General features: G+C 51.6%; 1 protein-coding gene across 2 annotated transcripts; it reads right to left on the minus strand.

The window, feature by feature from the left end:
• Positions 1 to 517: 517 nt before the first annotated feature.
• Positions 518 to 23,305, minus strand: lhfpl2a (LHFPL tetraspan subfamily member 2a). 2 transcript variants are annotated; one of them, XM_040196966.2, is made up of 3 exons: positions 22,986 to 23,305; positions 7,276 to 7,983; positions 518 to 1,365 (listed from the first exon to the last, which is right to left on the minus strand). In XM_040196966.2, the coding sequence occupies exons 2-3, from the start codon at positions 7,694 to 7,696 to the stop codon at positions 1,109 to 1,111; spliced, it is 678 nt and encodes a 225-aa protein (XP_040052900.1). In that variant the 5' UTR covers positions 7,697 to 7,983; positions 22,986 to 23,305; the 3' UTR covers positions 518 to 1,108. The 2 variants fall into 2 exon arrangements, with proteins under 2 accessions (XP_040052900.1, XP_040052901.1); XM_040196967.2 differs by lacking the exon at positions 22,986 to 23,305 and adding an exon at positions 10,396 to 10,642.
• Positions 23,306 to 24,792: the final 1,487 nt, after the last annotated feature.

Genomic DNA, 24,792 nt, shown 5'->3' on the forward strand with positions numbered 1-24,792 from the left:
TATATTCTTCACAAAGTGAAGTGATAGTTGTAAGATGAGAACATGGACATGCTGTGATAGCGACCTGTCAATCACAGTAAGCCCCGCCCCTGCTCTGTCGTCTGACTCTAAATGACTGCTGGTTTTATAAATAACAATGTGTTTAAATGTAAACAAACAAGTGGAATGTTGTGTTGCACTAAATCCGTTCACATATTTCGCTGCCTGTGCAGACAGACGTTTTTTGAAGACTTGTCTGCAGGTAACGAGACGTGGACACGATGCTTCTCGACCTTTTGCAACGTGTGACCTTTTCGTCAGATACTTTGACTTAGTTAAATGTGACACACACACACACACACACACAGAGTTCAGTTCTGCATCAGTGGAAAAGAACTGATCATCCGCTGGCTGGAAAAAGTAGCCGCCCCCACCTTGAGGGCCAAACCGAGGTCTCAGCGTCTCCTCCCTCCTTCTTTCCTTCCCTCCTTTCCTCCCCACAATTAATGCTTCCCCGGCACAAAGAACTGAAACAGTCTTTTTCTCCTCCGTTCTCTTTATTCGTTTGACTCCACCTGTGACTCCACCTGTGGCACCTGAACCCAGACGTCACAACCAATAGCAACGCTGCGGGCGCAGCTCCCTTCGTCACCCTGACAGAAGTATCCTCCATCCGTCGATACACTCGACCACGTGAAGGAGGTTCATTCGGACTGAGTAGTGGTTCCCTTGTCGAGTTAACGGGTCGGCAGCTCGTGGTCTGGTGGCATAAAAACGTTGTTTTTTTTCTTCTAAAAGGCAAGAGTGACATCATCAGCCCAGCCAATCATTCTGCGATCATCACTATGTACAAATTATATATAATCACACTTATTTACAGAAGGTTTTGTGGCAGACGTACACAGTTAAACACGACGACACTGAGAAAAAACTAAAACAAAAGAATCAACACTTGGCACTTGTGGATTTCTCTCCCACGTGAACACAAAACGGAGACAAACAAAAAGTCGGTATTAGTGGTAAACAACGCAGGCCTCCGTTTCACAGCCCGGCCTTATTAAAGTCAGAAGGGCCGGAGGCTCCTCTCCCGCTCCCTCTTCGCCCCCCGCGGGGCTAAAGTTCCTGGGCCTCAGAGCAGGCAGATGAGGCTCTTCCCCTCCTCGATCTCCTCCTGGACCTTGTCGCTGGACGTGGCGATCTCGGCCTGCGCGGAGAAGACGGCGCAGACGAAGGTGAGCACGGTGCCCCCCATGGCGGTGTAGAAGGCCCAGCCCATGGAGCAGAGCCCGGCCCGGTACGGGGACGCGTCGGCGCCGCAGTACAGCTGCACCTTCTCTGAACCCCAGCCGGCGGGGTACAGCATCAGACCCAGGATCAGGAACAGACCTGTGAGGAGGGGGGGCGTTGAGATGTGATATGTAAATCTATGTTCAACACGTGTGAGGTTAAAAGGTCAAAGGTCTCGCTATCAACCAATGGAAGCGACCGATCCTCGTCAAAGAGTGAAACCACCACGAGTAAAGCCAGGAAGCAGAGACCCCGAAAGCCAAACCCGCCCCCCCGCCGCCGCCACCCCCCCCCGCCTGCCGGGTCGCTGCACAACAACAGGAAAGAGGTCTGCTGGAGCGCTCCGGTCACCGGCTGACCCTCCGGGGGAAGACGGAGTCACTTCCTGTCCCTCCGGGACCAGTGGAAAGCAACTCGGCACATTCCTCTGCTACTTTCTTCTTCTGCTCCTCCGGATTGATTTGGTGTTATTTGAGATTAACAAATAAGATATAATATAACGTCAAGATAAAGATCAAATCAAACAATACTTTTCATTACTGTATGTCGCTTTTATCCAAAGCCAATAATTATTACCACGAGGGAAATGACTCATGCAATAATGAAGGAATTCAAACTAAGTGATGAGCACGTGCATCAATGATTAGAATCCAGTAATGTAATTTACCTTCTGCATCATTTGGGTGCTTTCAGTACATTTTATGCTGATACTCTGCAGGAGTATTTCTACACAAACTGCTCTCCTTATAGATTACACATAAACCACCTCTTCAAATCAATGTCTCGAGGTTTCTGCTCTGCTCGGCGTGACCTCGCTCGCCGGGCTCGACCAATCAGAGCGCAGGAGGAACCGCTTTCAATAATGCAATTACAGACAATAAATGAGCCAGTCTTTAACGTTTAGTCTCTCTGCTTCGCTTCACTAAAAAGCCAAACTGTCTCCTCTCCTAATCCCCCCCCCCCCCCCCCTCGCTCTGCTTCCTCCTGCTCTCCCTCTTCAAGGACCAAATATCATTTAAACAAGGAAATGAAAACTAGGTCATAAATTCTTTCCACATGTTGCTGCATTGCTTTGACGTCCAGACCGACTCCAGTGATGGATCGAAGGCATGGTTTTAATTCACAGCCCCCCCCCACCTCCCTCAACACACACACACACACACACAAACATTTCACAACCCCCCCGACCACCCCCAAGCTGGACCTTCTAACCTAATACCCCTCTACACACCCTCCTCACTGCTCCATCTGCACTGGCTCTTGTCTCCGTTAACTTCCAAACTGTCAATTTCCACCATCAATCCATCCCTGCCTGCCTGCCACAACCCCCCCCCCCCCGTGACCCCCCCCCTTCCAGCCTCCACCCTTCAATACAGCACAGCAGGTCGGCGCTCAGCTCCAAACAAATCTGGCCGCCCGTTTTCTTTTCCAGGAAACCGATGAAGTGAAATAAGGAGAAGTGACAGCGGCGTCCTACTGACTTCTTAATAAACATGTATTATTATTTGGTTTATAAACCCGCGAGCAGCTCGGTCCTCAAATGGCTTGTTTTGTCCAACAAAGTCTCCAATTGAAACATGTTTGATTAATTCCAACGTGAAAAGCAGGAAATCATCAGCTGTAGCGACTTCATTTATAGTCAAAATAATGTCAAACAAATAATGGATTGATTAATTATTACAGCAGCTCTTTTCGAGCGGCGCATTAAACATTTCTTGTGAAAACAGAGTTTGGATTCATACAGGAAACAGCCGGTTTGTTTTGGGCTGAAAGCTAAACAGCCCGGCAATAAATCCTCCTTTCACGAAGGTCACAAAGTTCAGTTACCGAGAGGCGTCGATTCCGCGCGGTGAGCGTTACGCGGGCGGTAATCTGTTGGCTGGTCGCCGAGCGGCGTGCGTAACACGTGAGCCGAGCTGCAGCCGCGTGCGTCAGGTGACTGACTTTCCAGTCTCGCTGCATTTATTGACTTTTTATTGCGACGGCCTTCTGAAGTTGTCATGGCACCATGTCGGCAAAGTCACCTGTTCACAGATCAAACCACCCTCTAACCAGCGAGGGAGGGCGGGACACGGCGTTTAAGCCTCGGGGAGGGGGGGGGCGGAGTCTCGCCAGGTAACAGGTAACAACCCCCCCGACCGAAGGACACTCCTCCTTTTACCTTTAAACTCATTCTCCCGATGATACCTCTGTGTTTTTGAACATTTCAGGCTGAAATACTTTTATTTTAGTGAGTGTTGTGACCTTTGTTACCAAACAGGGATGCATTTCAGACAACATCATTAATTAACATATAGTCTCTCCCTTTTAGCTCGGTTTTTAGTCTCCACCAGCTCTGGAGCGTTGCAGTAAATACATATTTAATAAAAGCAAAAGAGATGAGGTCAATTATAATAAAGAATTAGCGCTTAAAACATTCATGTGCTCTCCTGAAACAACAGTCATTGCACGTTGATCCTTTAGGTTCAAAACTCTGCACGTGCGTAACTTTGGATGGATGGAGACCGTCAACTCAGCACATTTGCACCTCATTGTGCGCACACATATCCAGTCAAAGCTGGGGGGGGGGGGGCATTGGAATCCCACACTGTTCTCAGCAGCTGTGTTTCCCTCACACGTCTTATCTCAGGTCAGTCCTTCCTGTAAAACATTTTGTTTTTATTTGCCCTGGTTTCCAGCCTGGAGCTGAGTCACTCTGTGATCGAGGCCGGGGGGGAAAGTTTAAGGCAGGTAATAAAAAGCTTTTTGCCACCCGAAGGCCACAAGAAAAGGAAACAGTTTTACGGCCGAGCTTGCTCGCCGCCTCGTCTCTAATCCCTTTTTTTGGGGGGGGGGGGGGTCGAAGTTTAACGCGAATGACGATGAGTGAGGACGACGGCGTCCCGATGACCTCACATAGAATGAGGAAGTCCACGAGGAGCCTTCGGGGGGACGGGAGGGGCGGCGTGACCCTCCGCGCAGGAACGTCTGTTTTATCCATCGGATTACGTAAAGCGGAGGCAATCGCCCCATCGGCTGAAATCTTAAAACCATCTGAAACGGAGTCCACTTTAACGACATCGGAGACACCGGGACGACGGAAAGTGTGACATCAGTGCGAGTGAACATTAGCTTAATGGGCTTCGGAGGCTGCGCGTGCAATGACGTGATCGTCCCTGGCAACGGCATCACAATCTTCCCATCTGAGGTCATCCCCTTCCCCTCCAAACATCTGCAGTCTGGCTTTGGTTTTCCCATTACCGGAGGGTGGGGGGGGGGGGGGGGGGGGGTCGGCACGAGGAGCGGAAATATTGATTAGCGGGGAGTCGGTGTGGTGCGGTCGCCCCCCCCATTGATTGACTACGTCTACACGCACACCTTAATTCAGAATATGATGATATTTCCCTCCATCCAAGGCGGTAGGACCTGCTGATACCACTCAGATGGACGGCTGGATTCTGGTTCTCCGTCTTGTCTCTTCCTGCGGTGGAAATGAGTGAAAGGTTCCACGTGTTCCACAAACACGAAGGAAGGAAGGAAGGCCTCCCCCCCTCCTCCCCACCGCCGCCTCTTTGAAGCTCCTCTCGCCCCCTTTTCCTCCTCCGTATCCTCCTCACAACGAGGAGACTTTCCCCACTTTCATTCCAGACGCCAGACTCCCAGAGCTTTACATGGTAAATACAGATGTAGGTCATGTGACCCGATGCTTATTGATAGAGGCTTTTGTTATTGCAGATAGACCGAAAGTTTACACAGTGTATTTGTCTTCTGCTAACGTTAGCTTGCCCAGCTAACTAGCTTAAAAGTCTACAGCAGTAAGCGTTATTTCTAACACCAACAAGTATTTTGTTTTCCCAGTATTACACAAAGGTCAATTTATGACCGGTACTTTCACTATGAGCAGCTTTTCACATATAAACACTAGCAATTCAAACTGCGTCACTGCTTCCTGGTTCGAATGCTAGCTTTCGTTGGCTTAATTCGGATGTTTGTGGCGTGTCGCCCTTTCCAATTTTTACGATGTATTTTTCTCTGGAGACCGAAACTTTAATAAATAATGTCAAACAATGTAGCTGTCAAATTTTGTGAATAACGTTTACTGATGTAACTACAAGAGTTTAATGGGGACTGAGTAAGAACCAAATACGCTACTACTGCTACTCTACACTATACTGAGAGGTCCCAATAGAACCCAATAGAAACCCACAGTCACAATAGAACCCAATAGAAACCCACAGTCACAATAGAACCCAATAGAAACCCACAGTCACAATAGAACCCAATAGAAACCCACAGTCACAATAGAACCCAATAGAAACCCACAGTCACAATAGAACCCAATAGAAACTCACAGTCACCATAGAACCCAATAGAAACCCACAGTCACAATAGAACCCAATAGAAACCCACAGTCACAATAGAACCCAATAGAAACCCACAGTCACAATAGAACCCAATAGAAACCCACAGTCACAATAGAACCCAATAGAAACCCACAGTCACAATAGAACCCAATAGAAACCCACAGTCACAATAGAACCCAATAGAAACCCACAGTCACAATAGAACCCAATAGAAACCCACAGTCACAATAGAACCCAATAGAAACCCACAGTCACAATAGAACCCAATAGAAACCCACAGTCACAATAGAACCCAATAGAAACTCACAGTCACCATAGAACCCAATAGAAACCCACAGTCACAATAGAACCCAATAGAAACCCACAGTCACAATAGAACCCAATAGAAACCCACAGTCACAATAGAACCCAATAGAAACCCACAGTCACAATAGAACCCAATAGAAACCCACAGTCACAATAGAACCCAATAGAAACCCACAGTCACCATAGAACCCAATAGAAACCCACAGTCACAATAGAACCCAATAGAAACCCACAGTCACCATAGAACCCAATAGAAACCCACAGTCACCATAGAACCCAATAGAAACCCACAGTCACAATAGAACCCAATAGAAACCCACAGTCACCATAGAACCCAATAGAAACCCACAGTCCCCATAGAACCTAATAGAAACTCAGTCACAATAGAACCCAATAGAAACCCACAGTCACAATAGAACCCAATAGAAACCCACAGTCACAATAGAACCCAATAGAAACCCACAGTCACAGCACTAAGAAACTCCACATGAGTCACTCCCCTGCTGTTTGTCCTCATGGAGCTCGTGTCAAACTCCTCTGCCTCCTTACGGCTCCAAAGCTAAACCCAAAGTAGCATATTTAGCAATCCTTCAGCAGCATGTGGAATTAATATAAAAATCTAATATTGCCTGAAAGGAGTCCCGCTCATTGACACGCAACACCGCCCATGAATACCTAACGCACCAGAGATACGGTCATAAAAGGGAAGTTATAAATTCATATCGGCGAAACCCGACCTCTGCCTGTCGTTCCAGGTCGACGGAGCAGCAAGAGCCTTCACATCGACGCGTCCTTCACCACACGCCCACCTTTCTCTGCTTGAGCCTGCAGCAGACAAACAGCTGTGGGGGGAGGACGGCCATGTCCTTACCACCACCAGCACCACCGGCACCACCCGAGTGCCGAGAGCTGCAGTGTTTTGAGGGGCAGGAGGAGGATCGGCGGTCATGATCTCATGGCCTCCTCCCTTCCACGGCTCACCGCGCTGAGTCAAAGTGGCCACAAGCAAAAGGACGCACACCCTTCGCACACAAACACAGATACGCAGGCGCTTTTAACTTCGAACTGTTTTTAAGGCCAATTGAGCAAAAGAGCTCCAGCTGAATATTTGGGTGGCAGTTGCTCCAAAGAAAACAAAATCTTGAAGGTTCACAGATACTCAAAATGAAGGTTGGAAGGGAGAGAGTTAAAAGGTTGGACCGGGACGTCGGATCGAAAGGTCATTTATAAAGGTGTTTGACCGCCTGACAGGCAGCTCAGACGAACACACAAACCTCGGCAATTTTTCAACCTCTTTACCCGAAGCGCACGCTTCACCGTGGTAGAAACTCTGAGACATAAACACGAGATGCGTCCTCACCTGCGATCCCTTGCAGCAGCCCGCACACGTTGAAGATGCTCTTCTTCATGATGCTCTGGAAGCACATGGTGAAGACCGAGATGAACGCCACGGCACACAGCAGCAGGATCCCCGCCGCCAGGAAGATGGAGGTGGCCTGCCAGAACCCGCTGGCGATCTCCCCAAAGTGTATGGCGTACGGCCCGCACAGTATCCGGCGCTTCAGGTGGGGCAGTTTGACGCAGCGGCCGTAGATGCCCAGCGTGGGCCGGTAGGCCTCTCCGGCCGCCGTGGCCCCGTGGGGAGCGAAGCCGGCGTCGGGGGTGCGAGGGAATCCGACCAGCCAGTCGGTGCTCATGAAGGCGATGAGCTCCCCGAAGGCGGCCACGATGCTCAGCAGGGTCCACAGCATGGAGCGGCAGGTGACGATGACATGGCACATGGCGGAGGACAGCGGGAGGCCCGACAGAGCCGAGGACGCGAGGGCGAGTGAGCACTTTCCGTGTGAGGGGGGGAGGAGCGGGTGGCGCCAAGCGGGTTCACGTCAATGATTCACAGTCCGCGGCTTCCCTCTCTCTTCTCTTCTCTCGTCGGCTTCTTATCTCTGGTGACGTTCGGGCCGCGGATGTTCTTCCTCCTTCAGGCTCTTGTTCTGTTGGCTTTTCGGCGTCTACATTGTATTGAGGTCGCGCTCCCTCGGCCAGCCCGCTGGCGTCACATCAGACACACCTAAGAGACGACACGGGGACACGGAACAACAGGCAGGGCTTTAATTTGCGTGTTTGGAAAAGGCAATTGCATGTGCAAAAGAAAGGAAAAATAAGCTCTTCTCTCTCGCTTTCTACAAAGCAGAATGAGGAAAGTGTGGAGGAGGAGGAAGGGACGTTTTAATGGGTTGTGTGGGGGCTGTTTTCGTTTGAAGCGTCCTCTTCTGTCTCCGCCGTGTTTACGTTAGAGGATTTGCGATCACCCCGCCCGGACGCGCCCCCTCCCCCCCCCCCCCGGCGGGCTCCTCTTCCAAGGAGGTCGCGAGGGTGAAAGCAAGGACAACAGCGTGGAGGTGGAAGACAGGAGAAGCGGATGCAGACGGACAGAAAAACAACGGCGGCCCCCCCCGCACGGCTGTCTGCCACTGACCTCGGTGACATCGAAGGCTGAGGAGGCCGTCGGTTTGTTACCAAGCGGCCGATAATCCACCAAGAGTTCGGTTTAGACTCTGTGACATTAAAGAAAATACTCTTTTTCCCGATAAAGAAAACACACATTCCGGTAAAAGAGCCCTGAGGATCCCCGGAAACACGACTTCTACGTTCGTACTCGTTCATCTCCGAGAGACATTTGGGAACTCGGGTCTCCGTGTTAGAAATGCAGCTGCGGCTCGGAGCGGACAGTCGATTCTTTTCTTTTCTCGGGACTCCTTCAGTCATCGGGCGCCAGAGGGACCCGGCGGCCGCCGTGGACACGTGTGCCGTCCGCACTGGGAGGTCCCTCAAAGCGGAGCCTGTGATCCTGCAGCGATATCAACAACGGTTCTTTTTCCACCCCTTCTTCTTGTGTGTGTGTCTGTGTGTGTGTGTGTGTGTCTGTGTGTGTGTGTGTGTCACAGATGACATCATCAGGGTCAGGCAGACAGCCGCCTCTGTGGGATTGAAACCAAAACTAATTTCATGAATCACAAAGTGTTCTCGTCGCCTCACAGATGCCGGCTCGCATTCACTGATTGGACATTTTCAAACCCCCCCAGTAAACCCCTCCAGTAAACCCCTCCAGTAAAATCTCCCCAGTAACCCCCCCCCCCCCCCCCCACACACAGAAAGACCGTTGAGTTCCAGAGATCCTACCTGACTGCTGGAAAACACTTGGAAGCGGACGCAATTTGAACCCGCTGGAAGCTTTGAGGACACCTAACCTATGATGTCACATGCTTGGGGGGGGGGGGGGGGGGGGGGGTGCATGGGGGGGGGTCTCAGTTAGTTTGGGGCTGAATGCAGTTTAGTGAAACCACAATGATCCCGGTTCTAGTGACGTACCACACAGATCCATCGACACGGTAGTCCACGCAAGGGGGGGTTTATGATGCCTTTTATACTCCGCAAGTGGGAGGAGTTGGGGGGGGGGGGCATCATTAGTTTACACGCTTCAGGGTGCCCCCACCACCCCGTTGACCCGCAACGCTGATCCCCATGCATGCAGATGCCAGAGGGAGACTCTAATGCTAAATGCGATGCTAATTGCCAACGTTTGGCGGATATGTTCAGCGTGCCGACCGCGTCACCCTGCTAATAGACAGAAAGTACAGCATTTGGTCTTAAAACTAAAGCATTCAACATTTGAAGAGATGTTCTGAAGAAAAGCCACGGGATCAGCAAAGTTATTATAATTCATCCTCAGGGGAAATGAATGTCTGTTGCGAATGAGATTCTTCAAACGGAGTTCTGCTGTGGTGACGGAATGCAGCATCGCCCCGTTTCCCCACATCAAACGGCCAATGGGATTTTTTTTTCCCCCCCTCCACCGGTGACTTAAGGCTGGCACAGCAGGAGAGCTCTGGTGGTCCACCGGAGTCCTCACGGTTCAACCTCTGGGGATCACGGATGTCCGAACCCACCTCCTCACCAACGGTTGTGTGCGCGGCAGCCGAGCGACGCGTCACCATGGAGACCGTGCGTCCTCAGCCGGATGGGGCAGCTTTTACCGAGTTTATGACGAGCTTCCTTCATTGTGTTCTTTCACGTCCTACGCATTGTCCTCTCCTGCCTTAACGCGAGCCAACAAGCGCAGCGATCTGCACACCCGGGGAGCTCATGATCTGTGGGGATCTGTCGGGATGGGAAGCGCCTGCAGCTACTGAGAGGGGGGGGAGTGCAGGAGGCGATTGGTCACGGAGGACCACAATTGCTCTTCCTGTCACACAACGCCTCCGCTCCACCATGGAACACATGGCGGGATGTCAACGGGCGGCAAAACCTCCATCTGATTTTGTTTAAATTTCGCAGCTCTTTTGCGTTAAAAGACAGATCAAGTCTGTCATTAAAGGAGAATTACAGCAGTCTTTCCGAAACGCGCACCCTGGAGCTCGTGGACTCTAAACACAATATTTACATCCGTTCACATCCGTTAGTGTGAATGAATGAAACTCACCCCTTAGTTAGAAAATACAGGGCGATTGGATTAAAACAAACAGCCCAACCGGTCTCCATTCGTCTCCTGGAGAAGTGGCTCCGCTGCCCCTCGACTCTCCTCCTCGGCTCACACACGTCCAATGCTCCACTCGCTCTCCCGCCTCCTCAGGCTGGCGACTGCCGGACCCTCCCCCCGGACCCTCCCCCCCCTCACCCGGACGACCACGTCCCCTCTGATTGGCCGAGCCCCGATCCCCAGAGCCACGCTTCTTGAGAGAGTCCACATGGTGGCCATATTAGCGAGCTCGATCTGGGTTAAAATAACAGGGAGGGTCTCTCACCTTCTCGCTCGCGTCGGATTACTTTCTCTGCGGCGTCTCATCAGCCCGAATGATGAAAACACATACGGACCTGAACCCCACAGCATTGAGTTTACTTCTGTAAATGAGCCTCGTTTCAAAGAACAGTGAAAGTGCTCTATTGCTATTTTAATACAAATTACAAGTAAAGATCTTTACCGTGTTAAAAAAGTGTTACTTAACTGTGTATTTCCACTGTGTTCTACTTTTTAATCCAGCGACATCTTGAGTTACAAAGTATAAATAAACCAATAAACGACCACGTACTAAAATAGATTAAGACCATATTGATCATTTTGGAAAAGATACCTTTTTATTAATCATTTACAGCTGGTTTAACATCCCATTAAAGCACGTAGTGCTCCTCGGCTCTCAGTAAAAGGTTTGTAGGCACATCTTGTGCCTGGGTGTCCCGTTAACCGACTGCCGGACCAGAAGCTTCTCTGCCCGACTGACGAAGGGCAGCAAAGTGTTGGAGGACTGCTTCCAGCCGCAGTGGGAGGCATTCAGCCGACGCCGCGCCCGGCCACAGCGTTCGTCCCGCTGCCGCGTCCGCAGAACAAATGAGTTCCATATGAGGACGGAAAAAAAGGGGGCCTGACTCCGGCAGGAAGAGAGGCCGATACGCCGACGCATTGGAAGGCAGCGCGCGGAAAGGGGCCTTTCTTATCAGTTTGAATGGAAGTCAAAGCCAAAAATAGTTCCTTTTTTTTTCCACCTTTGTGAGTTGGACGGGACGAGGTCAATGGACCTTTTTAAAGTCACACGTAATCTGTCCAGGATCACAAGAACGCGGTGTTTGCAGAGCAGCTCTGTCCATGGATACCGTTGTCAAGGCAGTCGAAAAACAACCCCGGACTCCTTCCTCAAACAATGGCTGCTTGATGTCACACAGAAGTAAACAAAAGCAGACTCCTACTGCACCTTCTGCCCGCCGGAGCATTTCAATGGACTTATATTTTCCTCCCTCTGAACATCCAGTTATGATGAATGACGCTAAATGATGTTGCGCTAAAAGACTGAGGCTAATGCTAGCATGTAGCACGCAAAAGTTAGCGATCCATCCAGAGGCCGCAGTATGCAGGTGAGCCTGTTTCTCTGCTTTTAACTTTTATATTCAAACAAGACATTTCCTCGCTTTAAAAGGGCCAAAGAGGGAGACGTAGCACTTTTCCTTTATCCATTAAATTGCAGGAGGGAGCTGCTAACGTTAGCCTCCAGGCCCAGGAGGACATCATTCTACCATCAGTATCTCCTCATGGAAGAACTGCGTTCGCAGCTCGTTTTGGTGTCAGACTCTCAAGTGAACGTCTGAAGCCAACGCGGCGGTGGAAACACGCACACAGATCAGACGCAGGCCGCCCGCGTATCGCCTTACAAGGCTAATGGGAAGCCGCCGCCGGCGCTGCGCGCAAAAGATGCTGCAGGAGATTCCCGATGGTTCAGCCCTCGGAGGGGCCGCGACGAATAGCAGACCGACTCGCTTCAAAAGACCAGGAAGATCTGAGGAGGGAGGAGGGGGGGGGGGGGGGGGGGTCCAGGTTAAACCATCGGTTGCACGGATCTAACAGAACTCGGCCTGTGAGCCATCTGTCCCTGACAGGCGGTGATCAATAGTGCTGTAGATCTGAGGAGAGGGGACGAGTGTGAAGCGAAGCCGAGTGAAAGATGATAAGAGTCAGATAACAAGTCGGCTGGGGGGCAACATGAAACATCTTGATGCGTTCTGACTTTGGAAATAAAACAGGAGACGCCACATGTATGATGAACCCTTTTGAGGTTGAAACAAATCTAAATCTAATCTTAGTGACAGTAACGGGTGATTCAATCAAACGTTCGCCACAATGGTTCCTAAGTGCTTAAGGAGTGTCCCTCCTGTATTATCTGCACCCCCATATACAGAGGGAAGCTTTCACAGAAGACCATCGACGCATCTAAGAGCGAGAAGACCACGTCTCTCCTCGTCATCGTGAAACAAAGCGACGAACACCACAACGAAACAGCAAAGCGCTCCGCGTCCACAAACCCGTGACCCCCGACTTCCAGGGCGGCGATTTCACGCGGCCGAACCCGAGCGCTTGATTTCTGGCTCGCGTGTCCACACATGACTCCCAGATGTGCTTCACCGATGTCTGAATGGCGGTGTTTTTTTTCTTCTGTTTTTTGTTCTCCACGTGTTTTCAATCCGGGTCTTACGTCAGCGGCGTCCGGCCCGAAGAGGACACGCCGGGGTCGCTGGGGACGGACCTGATGGGTGCAAACAGCCCGCCCCTCCCCCACTACAAAACACGCAGCCCTGGAGGCACATCCTGAGAGGTGGGGGGGGGGTGGGGGTCTCCATTCAATCAGAGGGGCCTGAGCTCCCACTGACGTCTGGTCCACGGACAGATGTTAAACATCTCGCTCACAGCTCGTTTATACCAATGAGAGCAGCTCGCTGAGCGACGCGTTTCACTGTAAAGCTGCATTAAATGTTTTTCTGCTGCAGCGCATCGTTACTCACGTCCCCCCCCCACACATCTCATTCATGCATTCAACACCGAGCCGTTGGTGTAATACGACAGCTGACGGGGGGGGGGAGGCAGATGTTCCCCCACATCGTTGTTATCCATCACGCTGCGGTGCTGGAGAGGAATCTACGCCGCCTATATCGCTAATTTATCAACCTTCTCTTGGGGAGGGGGGGGGGGGGGTCCCAACACTGGAGACAGGAGCGTGGGAAAGAGAGGAGGGGGGGAACAGATCCCGAGGGGGGGGGTTCTGCACACCTGCAAGAGGCGCGGAGCGAAAAGAGACGCAACACCTCCGTGGGAACGCCGCAGTAAATATACGAGGGGAAAAAGAAAACGATTCCAGTCCTTTTGGAGTCGATGGACACGGAACAAAAACACACAAAACACTCACACCTCCGTCCCACCTCGCCTGCCCCCCCCCCCCCATAAAACATCTGTTCATGCAATCCCTGGCTGGAGCGGAGTAGGAGGAGCAGGAGCAGGAGTAACTCCAGTAGGAGGAACAGCTGTGCCCCCCAGGAGCAAGAGGAGGAGGGAGGAGGGGGGAGGGGGGGGGGGGGGGCAGGAGGTCAACGATCCCTCATCTTCTCGTATTGAGCAGAGCAGGCCTCGCCGCGGGGTTGGGGGGGGGGGACAAAGAGCATCTGACACATCGCAGCGGCCTCTGAGTGGGTGGCCGACAGTGGACAGATTCTTTTTGGGGGGGGGGGGGGGTCAGACGGGCGGCTTAATATCAGCCGGTGCTGAGATGAAATAACGACACGCTAACGTCTCGTACATTTCATCAATTTAGGTGCTAAAATATACAAATGTTTAAATATCAATTGGAAAAATATTGAGCTGCATTCCTCACACCTACTTCCTCTGACTGCTGATGCACTGGGGGGGGGGGGGGGGGGGGACTCAACACTTCCCCAGTGTCCCCCCACTGTTGCTGCAGAGTTTGGGGGCCCTCAGGTCTAACACTGGTCTCCATTATGTTTAACCACTTCCAGCCCCACCTCAGGCCCTGTATACAGCCTTGGGGACCATACACACTGGTGGTGGTGGGGGGGGGGGGTACATGGGAGGGGGGCTTCCACTTGAAATCCCCGTGCTTTTGTTTCCCGGGCCAGACTCAGGAAACCAGCCGCTGTGCTGAGCCGGGTGGACGGGATTTGGAGGCATTGTTCTCACCGGGTTTTGTGCTTTGGACGGTGCAGTTTAATCCCAACTGCCCTGTGGCTCCGACACAGGCCAGCCAAGACCTCCCCCCCGCTGCTTTATCAACCCCCCCCCCTCCCCCCCCGGGCGCGGGACCTTGCTGTTGTGGGCAATCCAAGCTTAACCTGATACTCCTCCTCCAAAACAAAAGTAAGCACCGCCGAAATGAAGGTTGGCACCGGACTCTCTGGAGGTCGGCATAATAAAAAGTATCGAGTGATAAGAACCCCCCCGCACACACACACACACACACACACAATGCCCCCCCCCCCGCTCGCAGGCCCTTCGGCGAACCGACGCCAGAAGAGACGAGGGATGGAGACAAATGAGGAGGGGGGGGGCGTCGAGCGAAAAAAGGAGACGCGGGGGGGGCGGCGAAGCAGAGAAGTGAAGAAGCGTGCTGCGTTTGTCAGAGCGGTTCCGGGGGGGGGGGGGGGGGGGGGCAAAGCGAGACGAGAAGGACAAAGACGTGATTGTCCAAGAAGTTTTTCTTCTTTGGAAACAAAACGAATGTCCGATTCCAGCCGACTTCTGTCTGATTTGGGATTCGTTGAAAATGGGGGGGGGGACACTGGTGTGTCCCAGTATAGAGCAGGAAGACAAAGGAGGACCAGGGAAAAAAAACAAGCGTGAGATAACAGGAAGTGTCTCCTGTTTTCAGACAAACGATTCTTCTGTTTATTATCTCAGCGGGGGGGGGGGTCCCACTTTGAAATGACCTTCATCACAGGTGGTCCCTGCTCATCAGCTCTCACGCCGTTGTTTTCCTCCACATTGGAAAAACATGGCCGCCCCCACACCTTCCTCCTCCTTCCAGATAAACACCCAGAGTGAAAGTACAGCGTGAACCTCTGATTCACAGCGTAAAAAGAGGAAAATATACAATCTGACAGTTTATTAGAAACAACTCGGGAGATCCGGAAGATCCGTGGTTGAATTAAAAAAGTGGCTGAAGTATCAATGTGAAGTATAACACACAGTGACCCCCCCCCCCTCCGTCGTGTCCCCGTGGATTCATCGGATGTGATTGAAGCGGAGATGTCGGGTAACACCTGCGCGGAACAATAGGGGAACATCTGGGCTTTCCACCGGCAGCGGGCAGCAGGTGCCAATAACACGGGAGGAAAGGAAGCAGGACGCACGTTTGTTTGGTCGCTCCACGCGACTCCAAAGGGCCGCTACCCCCCCCGGCCCCCCCCCCCGGGGCGGACGGAACAAACAACGGCACCAACCTCCCGCGCACCAGGTCTTCCTTCAAGCCCACCCCCCCCCCCCCCCCCCCCCCCGGTGAGGAGTCCTCTCAGAATGACGAAAGCGTCCCGTCTCTCCTCTCGCTCGCTGGTGTTTTCCATTCGGACGTCAAACTGCTTCACAAAACCGTTTAAAAAAAGGCTGATTTCTGCGTCGCTCATTCGACGTGGCGCCGGGTCTTGTTGGGGGGGGGGGCGTAATGTTCAGCACAACAAAACACATGTGTGTAAATTACATAATCTAATTTAATTTAAATCGTAAATCTGAAGTGAAAGGTGTTTTTAAAACGTCCCGTTTCCACACAGACTAGTTCAAAATGTGGAAGCAGAGCGGCTTTTATAGGCAAATATTAATAATAATGTTAATAATAACTGTGAGGCCAAAACAAAATAAATCCCGGCGCTAAAATCTTATTAGTATTTCAGTTCATTCCTTTTAAACATTCCGGTGGGCGACCTCTTGGAAACAGTCTTATCAATGTACACGGAGCACGAAAGGAGCTTCGCCTTTAGAACAAAGCGAGGAAAACCCCGTCGGACCTCCGGCAACTCCAACCACTTCCCGGTGTCAGCCGCAGATTCCGCTTCTGCCGATTAACCCATGGCCGACTCGCCCGCTCTTATCTCGGCGCCCGTTAAGGCTTTTTTAACCGCGCGCGGGTCACAGCGGCCTCTCACAGGAGGCTAAAGGTCGAGGCTCGCGCAAACAGACGGGTGACATCTGATAGCGAGGGACATTGTTTCTGTGACAATGCAAGTAATCAAGTGTCCTCGGGGCTTTTTCCACAGCGCACACACGCACACACGCACACACACACACACAGGTCACATACCTGGTTTAATTTAGGATCTTTTTCAGAATCAGTAAAACACAGTTTTAACTGTTTTTTTGATGCAACGTGACACTGATAAGATAATAACGTACAATCGACATTGTCGGGGGGGGGGAACGGGGGGATTGAACACAGGAAAAACGAGCAGAGATTTTGCCGCCAAACCTCTGGGGAGCTTGAAACAATAAGCCGATAAGCCTCACTGGGATCCCTGCACTAATAAACAGCAGGCCGCTCAATCGTCAAATGAAAGGCTTTTGTGTTTCTTCGATTCCTCCGGCCCGGCAAGAAAAACAACCCGATCAACAGCGACGGCACGCTGTTCAAACACCTGACTCTTCCCTTCTTCTCACGCCGTCGTCTGGGGAGAGGAGAACCAGAACCGGACTACAGACACATGGAGTCCATGGAGTGTGAAGTGAGAGAAACGACAGAATGAAGAATAAGACGATGATTGTTTTGTCCTCATAGAATTACACACGTGGATAAAACGCCCGTCAGAAACTGGGGGAATACCTCTTACTTAAGTGCTTTTTTAGGAGCCCTTTCACAGCTGGGGGCAAGCCATTAAATTGGGACTGGGGGGGGGGGGGGGGGCTCACTACTACCAGGTCCACCACAAAAGGGTCTTTCTTATGGAATTTGGGGGCTCTGGGAAAGGAAGCCGGGCGGAGAGGAAGTGTGTGGTTAGTCCAAATGTAAGAGGAACATTCGGGAAATCTGCCTCGTCGCTTCACTGCCGAGGGCAGGGTGAGTAAATGGACACCTGAGCGATTAGCTTAGCATAAGGCTGCAGGCACCAGCACCTCTCGACAACACAGATGTGTTGCTCCTCTAATCTGACTCACCAAGAAAGTACTTTCCCAAAATGTCACGCTAGTCCTTTACGTGTTTCAGTAGCCGCACATGCGATGGGGGAGGGGGAGGGGGAGGGTTGAGGGGGAGGGGGGAGAGGCGGATGTTGTTTAATCTAAATCAAAAGGTCGACTTCGTTAAGACACATCGTGCTCCAGCGTTTCAAACACCATCGTCTGCGTCTGTTTAACAGTCGGAGGCATGTGAGGCTGAACAGACAGCGTTCTCATTAAAAGCACCAGCTCTCCCCCTCGGGCCAACACACACACACACACACACACACACACAACACACACAACACACACAACACAGGTGTTGGACAGCAGCCCCCACCCTCTCTCCAACACCGCCTCTGCAAAGGGCTCAAACTCACGTTTTTAGGGCAGCAGACAAACTCCCTTCTCCTGGCCCCTCTCAAAAAAGGTCAAAGGTCAAACAAGGGCTCATCATAAAGCTCTTATCTTTAGTTTGGAGGGAGAAAACGTTTCCCCCAGAAGACGCCGATCTGCACGGATACAAGTGGACGGGGGACGCCTCTAACGTCCAGCTCGCCCTCCTCCGCCGGCTCCGATGGCCTTTGACGCGATCGCACGCCCCCCCCCCACAGAAACACTTAATGCGCCATTTCCAAAAGGACTCACAATGTGCACCGAACACAAGGTGTGTGTTTTGACTCCCTCAGGCGCATGCTGACTACACACTGGGCACTAATGCAATGATTATCCACACTCCATCCTACCCAATTTCCTCTCTTGTGTGTGTGTGTGTGTGTGTGTGCCTGCGTACATGCACATACAGTCACATGTGTGTGTCCGGCCCGAAAGCCACAGTCCGCACACAGCGATGACATCACCCGGTGGTGATCAGTGCGTTGGCGGGATCATTCGCTGCCCCCGCTGGAGGTAAAGTGCCTCTAAAATGTTACAAGCAATCAAAACGGACTGATTTTGCTTCCTTGTTTCCTTTCCTTTCCGATGTGGTGACTTCATCTTTCCTCGCCACATGATGGAATGCAGGTGCAGTAGGTGCTCTAATGCGGAGAGGGTCATTTCTCAGGGGTTGGATCAGAGCCAGGTTTCTACCAGACACGATGACAGCCGTAACACACACACACACACACACACACACACACACAGTTTCTGTGCTGCAGTCTCGCCAAATAGCGTAATCATGTCTGTAATCGTGTCTCAGAGGCATCATCTCCTGTCTAGCCTCTGAACCTTTGAACCCACTGTGATAAAGGTCCCCCCCCCCCCCCTCCCCTCGTCCACGTTGTCCGGACGGCGGCGCCCTGAGCGGAGACACCCGCCCCAAACGAATCGGAGGGACGTGGCAAAGAGGCGGTCGCCGCCGTCGGCCTTCTGGGAACGTCAGACGGCGACAATATAAACAAAAAAAAGTCAGATGTAACAAGCCGTTTACATGACGCACATTTTTGGACGGACTCAACCAACCACCCGGCTTCAACGCTCCGTTCAGGGTTTACGAAGCGGTGTGGAAACGAGAGGAAAAAGTGCAGCGGGGGGGTCGGGGGGGGGGGGGGGGCAGACGCCGGCTCCTGGGAGGCGGATCACAGATGTCTGATCCAGTTAATGGTGGAACACAAGCGTCGCCTCCTCTTTCCCTCTGTGACCTTGTGACAATAACACTCAGTCGACAGCAAACAAAGAAATGCCTCAATCCCCGAGGGGGGGGGGGGGGGCTGACCCCCACCTGGACACGTGACACAACATTTTACCCCAGAGTTCCACGGGGGGGGCAGGGTAGGGGGGTGTGAGCGTAAAGCGCGAGTCAAAGTGAAAGGACTCCAGCCGGAGGCAGCGGCGAGCACTTTGTTTGAGCTGGACTCGAGTTGCCGCGGCAACGCCACGGAATGAGGGCGGAGTCAATCAGCTGGCTGCTTTCATGCAGGAAGACGCTGGAAGTTAGAATCATATATCTACACTTACAGAAAGTGCTCCAACACGTTTGACAAAAAAGTAGAGATCTCACACCGTTTATTAGGGAAGCGAGAGGCAAATTGTTGTTGTTGTTTTTTTGTAATTTTGTTTATGTATTTGTGACCTTCGGACAGAGCCCTGCTAGCTGTGAAGCTAAGCTAACCAAGGACGGGCTCTAGCTATAATAGAAGTATAATACACTTGTTCAATCACACATTTGTAACGATAACAACAAGCTGCAACCTTTTGTGGGAAAGTGATGAATTTGCGTCTCTTTGTCATCGTTGGAACACAAAAGCAGTTTGTAAATCTCAGCTCGTGCGATCGGCTCACGCAGCTTTTTCCATGAACATCTGACGCCCCGTTATCGCACGTTGCACACAGGCCCATTGTGGCAGGTCGTAACCTTTTCCCTGATTAGCATACAGCTGTGAGGGCCGGTCGGGGGGGGGGGGGGCTGGGGGCTCCGGCTCGATCAATATTCAAACACGTCCGACACAATATTATCTGAGAGAGGAAACACGGCGATGTGGCCGCTGAGTGGGGTGGGGGGGGGGGGGGGGGGGTCGGGGCAGAGGGAAGTTTAACGAGGCCGAGGGCTGGAGGCCGTGCAGCTGCAAAGCCCCCCCCCCCACTGAGGCCGACCCCCCACCACCGCCTAAAGGAACACAAAACCTGCAGATTCATTCTCCTCATTCTTTCTCCTCATTTCACCCCCGACAGGAGGAACATACACCCCCCCTCCCTCCCCCCTCCTCTCTCCGGCCCTCCACAAGTCACTCTATGGACGGCTCTGTCTTTCCCATAGGGGGGGGGGGCGTGTATGTTCCATGCTAGCCCACCTTCAATAGATAGAGTGATAGGCTTTGTCGCTGTGAGGACCCCCACTGGTTTCCCAGTAAACACCAGGAGGTAGATGCAGCAACCCCCCCCCCCCCCCCCCCCCCACCGGGAGGGACTCATCTCCGGGAGCCACAGGGGGCCCGCAGGACGGGAGGGAGAGAGAGAGAGAGAAGGGGGAGAATAGCTCCAGCACTGCCCGATCTAATCAGTGTGCATGACTGCACCACAGTATGTGTGTGTCTGTGTGTGTGTGTGTGTGTGTGTGGGGGGGGGGGGGTTGTGTCATTCACAGGTCTGGGGGCAACGTGGGAGGAGTCATCAGGTAAACGCTGCGGTTTCACACGGACGTGACGTGTTAATTGTAAAGTCCTCGACTCTCTAGATCTTTGATTCTCTGCTGAACCGTTTTTCTTCACTAAATCTCTCACGTGAGCAGCGATTGATATCGAGATCGGTGCCGACCGGAACAGCTGGATCGGGTTTGTTTGGACATTAACGTCACAAGCACCTCAAGCAAGGCCTTCTTCCTCCTGCTCCTCCTCCTCCTCCTCCTCCTCTGTGTAGTCAGACTGTGACACAGACTTTTCCAGCGCCGGTGAGACCGTTTGTGACGGCGCTTTATGAGAAAAAAGAAACGGACTCGGACAAACGGCTGCTTTCAATCCCCTCGACTCCTTCCAGAGGCTTGGAACGGAAAACCCAATAACGTAATGTGACCCAGTTGAGTCAGTCTTCCTCGCATTACATCACTTTTACGGCCAAATAAACAATATTCAGGGCAACGAGACGCGTATCCGAACCTCTGTGATGTGCTGGTTTCATTATAGCAGCTTCCTGGATGCTCCTGTATATCGTTTTATTACCCCCCCCCCCCCCCCCCCCCACCCCACCCCACACACACACACACACAAAAAAAGTGCTGATTGTCAAAAACATCTGGGAAAGTGAATATCCCAACTGAAAGTGGGTAGTAGTCTGGGGGAGTACGACTGAAATAAGCCAGCCTTGTTATCAGGATTCATCCACGCCGGAGGACTTCCTGTGAACTGTAATCCAGATGTTGGTCCCAGCCGGCCGGAGTCGTCCACTTTGACCTCCGACCCGGCGAGCAGCCGTTTGGATTAGTGGATTTCGCACCCTGGCTTGGGTTTCCAGCGCACACCGATAGTGCCCGGGTTTGATTTCCATCGGCGGGTACGACTGTTTGTTCAGGCTCCAAACCCTCCGCCGAGAATAGCCGCCACCCAGTGACCCCTCGCCCTCAAACTGCAGCCAGCGCCGCGGATTAAGGACGAAAAGCACCGCCATCAAAGCCCGAGAAAAGCTTGCAGGGCAGATGATGCGGTTTCTAGTAACCGGTGGTTAAACCACTTTTCCTTTTTCGGTTTACGTGCATTAAAAATATCTGCACCGGGCAGAAGTGAGTCTGGTAATATTTTGTCTCAATGCTTTGAAGGTTTACATTACGTTTAGGAAAGTAGAGTAAAAAAATAGATAAAAGAACTTCTCCGAAGGTCGTAACGACCAATGTCCAGGCTTGTTTTAATGGGCCCAACACGAGGCCCTGAGGGACGCCGCCAGGCCGGCATCTTTAACGCCAGCCGCTCGTTGGGACAAAAAAAATGAAATGACAAAGAAAGGGCTCAAGCAACCGCGACTACTTACTTTACGGCTGGTTAAGAAAGTCAAATAATACTTTTAAACAGCAGTGAATTTGGGATAAGTATAAACTATGGAGGCCGATCTAGCAGAGAGGGCGAATTCCTACGTATTAGAGACGGTTAACGTGGCTCTGATCTTTCCTACCACAGTGAATCAGCGACTGGGGTCTGGAACAGAAACGCCGCACGCCTCATGAACGCCGTTGCAGTAAAGAGCCTCACACGTGGAAAGAAATAATAAAAAAATCACTGCTTGTTGGCGAAACGCAAAGTAGGGCTTTCTGAATAGAAAATGCAGAACATGTGTTGTTCACTTCGTGTCACTGCGTCTTTCCTCTTTCCCGCATGAACGGCGGTTTACAGGTGCGCCCGTCCTCCGGTTCACAAACACTATAAAACAAACGGGCCAGAATCTGCCGGGCGGCCCGGTGGGCCTCCGCTGTGTTGGGAGGGGGGGGGCAGGTGACAGGGGGCGTGGTGCTTTCAATGGGGCTTGTAGATCAGAGGAAATCAAGGGATTTATTTTAGGTCATTTTACTCGTTTTCTAAGACAACTGACAAAACAGTGCCCGGTTCCTGCTTCTCCTCGTCTTATTGGATCGGAAACCGAACGTGTTGCTGTTTTTCAGACACAATGAGAATCTTCAACTTCAGAAACATTATAGTTTTAATGTTTCATATAAGGTGTCTTTTAACAGCTGTAAAGTAAAACAATCCCAGACATTATTTTGTTTTGTTTCAATGCTCGAACGCGTAAATGTGATGTCATTACGGTAAATTGATTATTTCATTTCACACTTAAACCCCATTTCCGCTCATTATTCACAACTTGCATAATGAACAACGTTAATGTGATGCGTGTTGTAATAACACCGGGGGGGTTGGGGTGGTTTGGGGGGGGGGGGGTCACACTGCGGGGCTTCTCTGCCCGGGAAAGCATCCCTCCGCTCGGCTTCGCCCGCCACGAGTTTCCCCTTCAAAAGAAGCTCCGCGAGCGAAAAGACGAACAAATGAATAAAACAATAAAAACGCGGAGGCGCGCGCGCGCGCGCGAGAGAGGGAGAAAGTCGCGCACGCACGCGCGTGACTTTCTCTCTCTCTCTCTGGCGTCGCGCACGCGCTTCGCTTTACAAAGAGACGTTTGCTGCTTACGTGAAGCCGCCACGCGGAGCCTCTGCGTCGCTTTGTGTGTCTCCGTTGTGTGTCTCCGTTGTGTGTCTTTGTTGTGTGTCTCCGTTGTGTAGTTTGATCCGGACTTTCTTCGTCTTTTCCCCTCTTCAGTTTCTCCTCTTCATCCTCCACGTTTTTCTCCGGGAGCCGCAGAAGAATGAATGGTTCCTCCTCCTCCTCCTCCTCCTCCTCCCCCCGGGCGGACCAGCGATGGGATGGGGAGTGACTGCCCCCCCCCCCGTCCCCCCTCCCTCCTCCCTCCCCTCACGAGGCCACGTTGTTTATTTAATGTCCCTTTATGTGAGGGACCCCCGCTGTGCCTTTTTGTATCATTTTCAGATAAGAGAAGAAAAGCTGAATAAAAATGGAAATGAGAAGTGATGTTAAAGTGAAAGGTCACCAACTGAACATCTAACACGACAAAGACTCTACAGAGACAAATAAGACTTTATTCTTTAATGCTTTAAAGGTTTAACCAACAAAACTGTAGGTTGCGGGAAAAAGCTCAGTTTTTAAAATGATGATTTTTATGATGTAGGATTAAGATTCTATACATTAAATGATGAATAAATAATCTTAAATGTATTAAAGAGGAAATTGAAGATGGCAGTTGTTGTCTCCGATTACCCCCCCCCCCCCCCCCAGAATACGAGCTTCCACTTATAACGTGGACATTTGCTTTGTCTCCGTGTTACATTCTCTCCAAATCTCCGTCTTAACCTTTGCTGGGGGGCTAACAGCTGAGCTAAAGACACACCGGTCCATGCAGATTGTTCACATTCTGAAAGTCCCGGGGGAGACAGGGGGGACGGGGGGACGGGGCAGGACCTTGGCCCGTCAAACGAGATTTGAATGCGGGGAAAACGCACACAAGGGCGTGCCGCTTCCACCCGTCCGTCATTACCCTTAAAAGCGATCAGATGCTTTGGCAACAAGTGCAACAAGCTGCACCTTCTGCTGCAAACACAAACCAACCAACGGCCCCGATGACGCCTCTTTTACCCGCGGTGGTCCTCCTGGTCCTCCTGGTCCTCCTGTTCCTCCTGGTCCTCGTTAGGTGTGATGTTGGCATGTCGGAGGCTCAAGGTTCTACACATTCCTGCGCTGGTCAGTGGGGTTTTAATCTGTTTTCACAGGCAGCACACGGACACAATCTGGTTTGGAATTCCAGTCCCTCCTCACTTGGGTGTCTCCTTGTGGACGTGTGCCGGAGGGGGAATCAAAGATGGCAGCCGTGTGTGTGTGTGTGTGTGTGTGTGTGTGCGTCCCACATGTGCTCACCATTAAAAAACATCTTCTGTCATATCTCTCAGGGACATCACCCACAGCTTCGTCACAGCTGAAAAAACACAAGAAAGGTGGAAGAGTCGGGGGGGGCAAAGTGTTGACTCGGCGTTTGTCACCGAGCGAGGCCGCCGATTGAGTGGGAAAGACGCGCCGAAACCTCGAGGACGAGACGTGAAACCATCGCGTGGTATTCTGGTGAAAAGTCCCGTCAGCCTTGAAACAAAAAAGCAAGATGATAAAAAGTGGTTTAAAAAAAAAAAAGGTGTCGCCTCGGGCGGGACACACGCAGCACGCCGCCGCTACGAGAATAATGTATTAATTAAGCATCAAAGTTCCATCCGACCAGTTTGACACTATAATAATGAAGTGATGAAATGTCAAACCACTCAATGATGCCTGATGGGATTTAGATAACTAGTCTCTCTGCTAATTATAAAGCTAAATTAGCTTAGCATAAAGAGTGGTGCAACTAGGCCGACTCTGTATAAAGGTAAAGAACCAC

The sequence above is a fragment of the Gasterosteus aculeatus genome, chromosome 14, assembly GCF_964276395.1.
Source record: "Gasterosteus aculeatus chromosome 14, fGasAcu3.hap1.1, whole genome shotgun sequence".
In the NCBI taxonomy this organism is placed as follows: Eukaryota; Metazoa; Chordata; class Actinopteri; order Perciformes; family Gasterosteidae; genus Gasterosteus; species Gasterosteus aculeatus.

Excerpts from the sequence above, each read along its gene's own strand:
- lhfpl2a (XM_040196966.2), bottom strand. The coding sequence starts at position 7,696 with ATGTGCCATGTCATCGTCACCTGCCGCTCCATGCTGTGGACCCTGCTG. Across the intron at positions 1,366-7,275 it reads GCTGCTGCAAGGGATCGCAG|GTCTGTTCCTGATCCTGGGT; the intron begins GTGAGGACGCAT and ends CCCTCCTCACAG.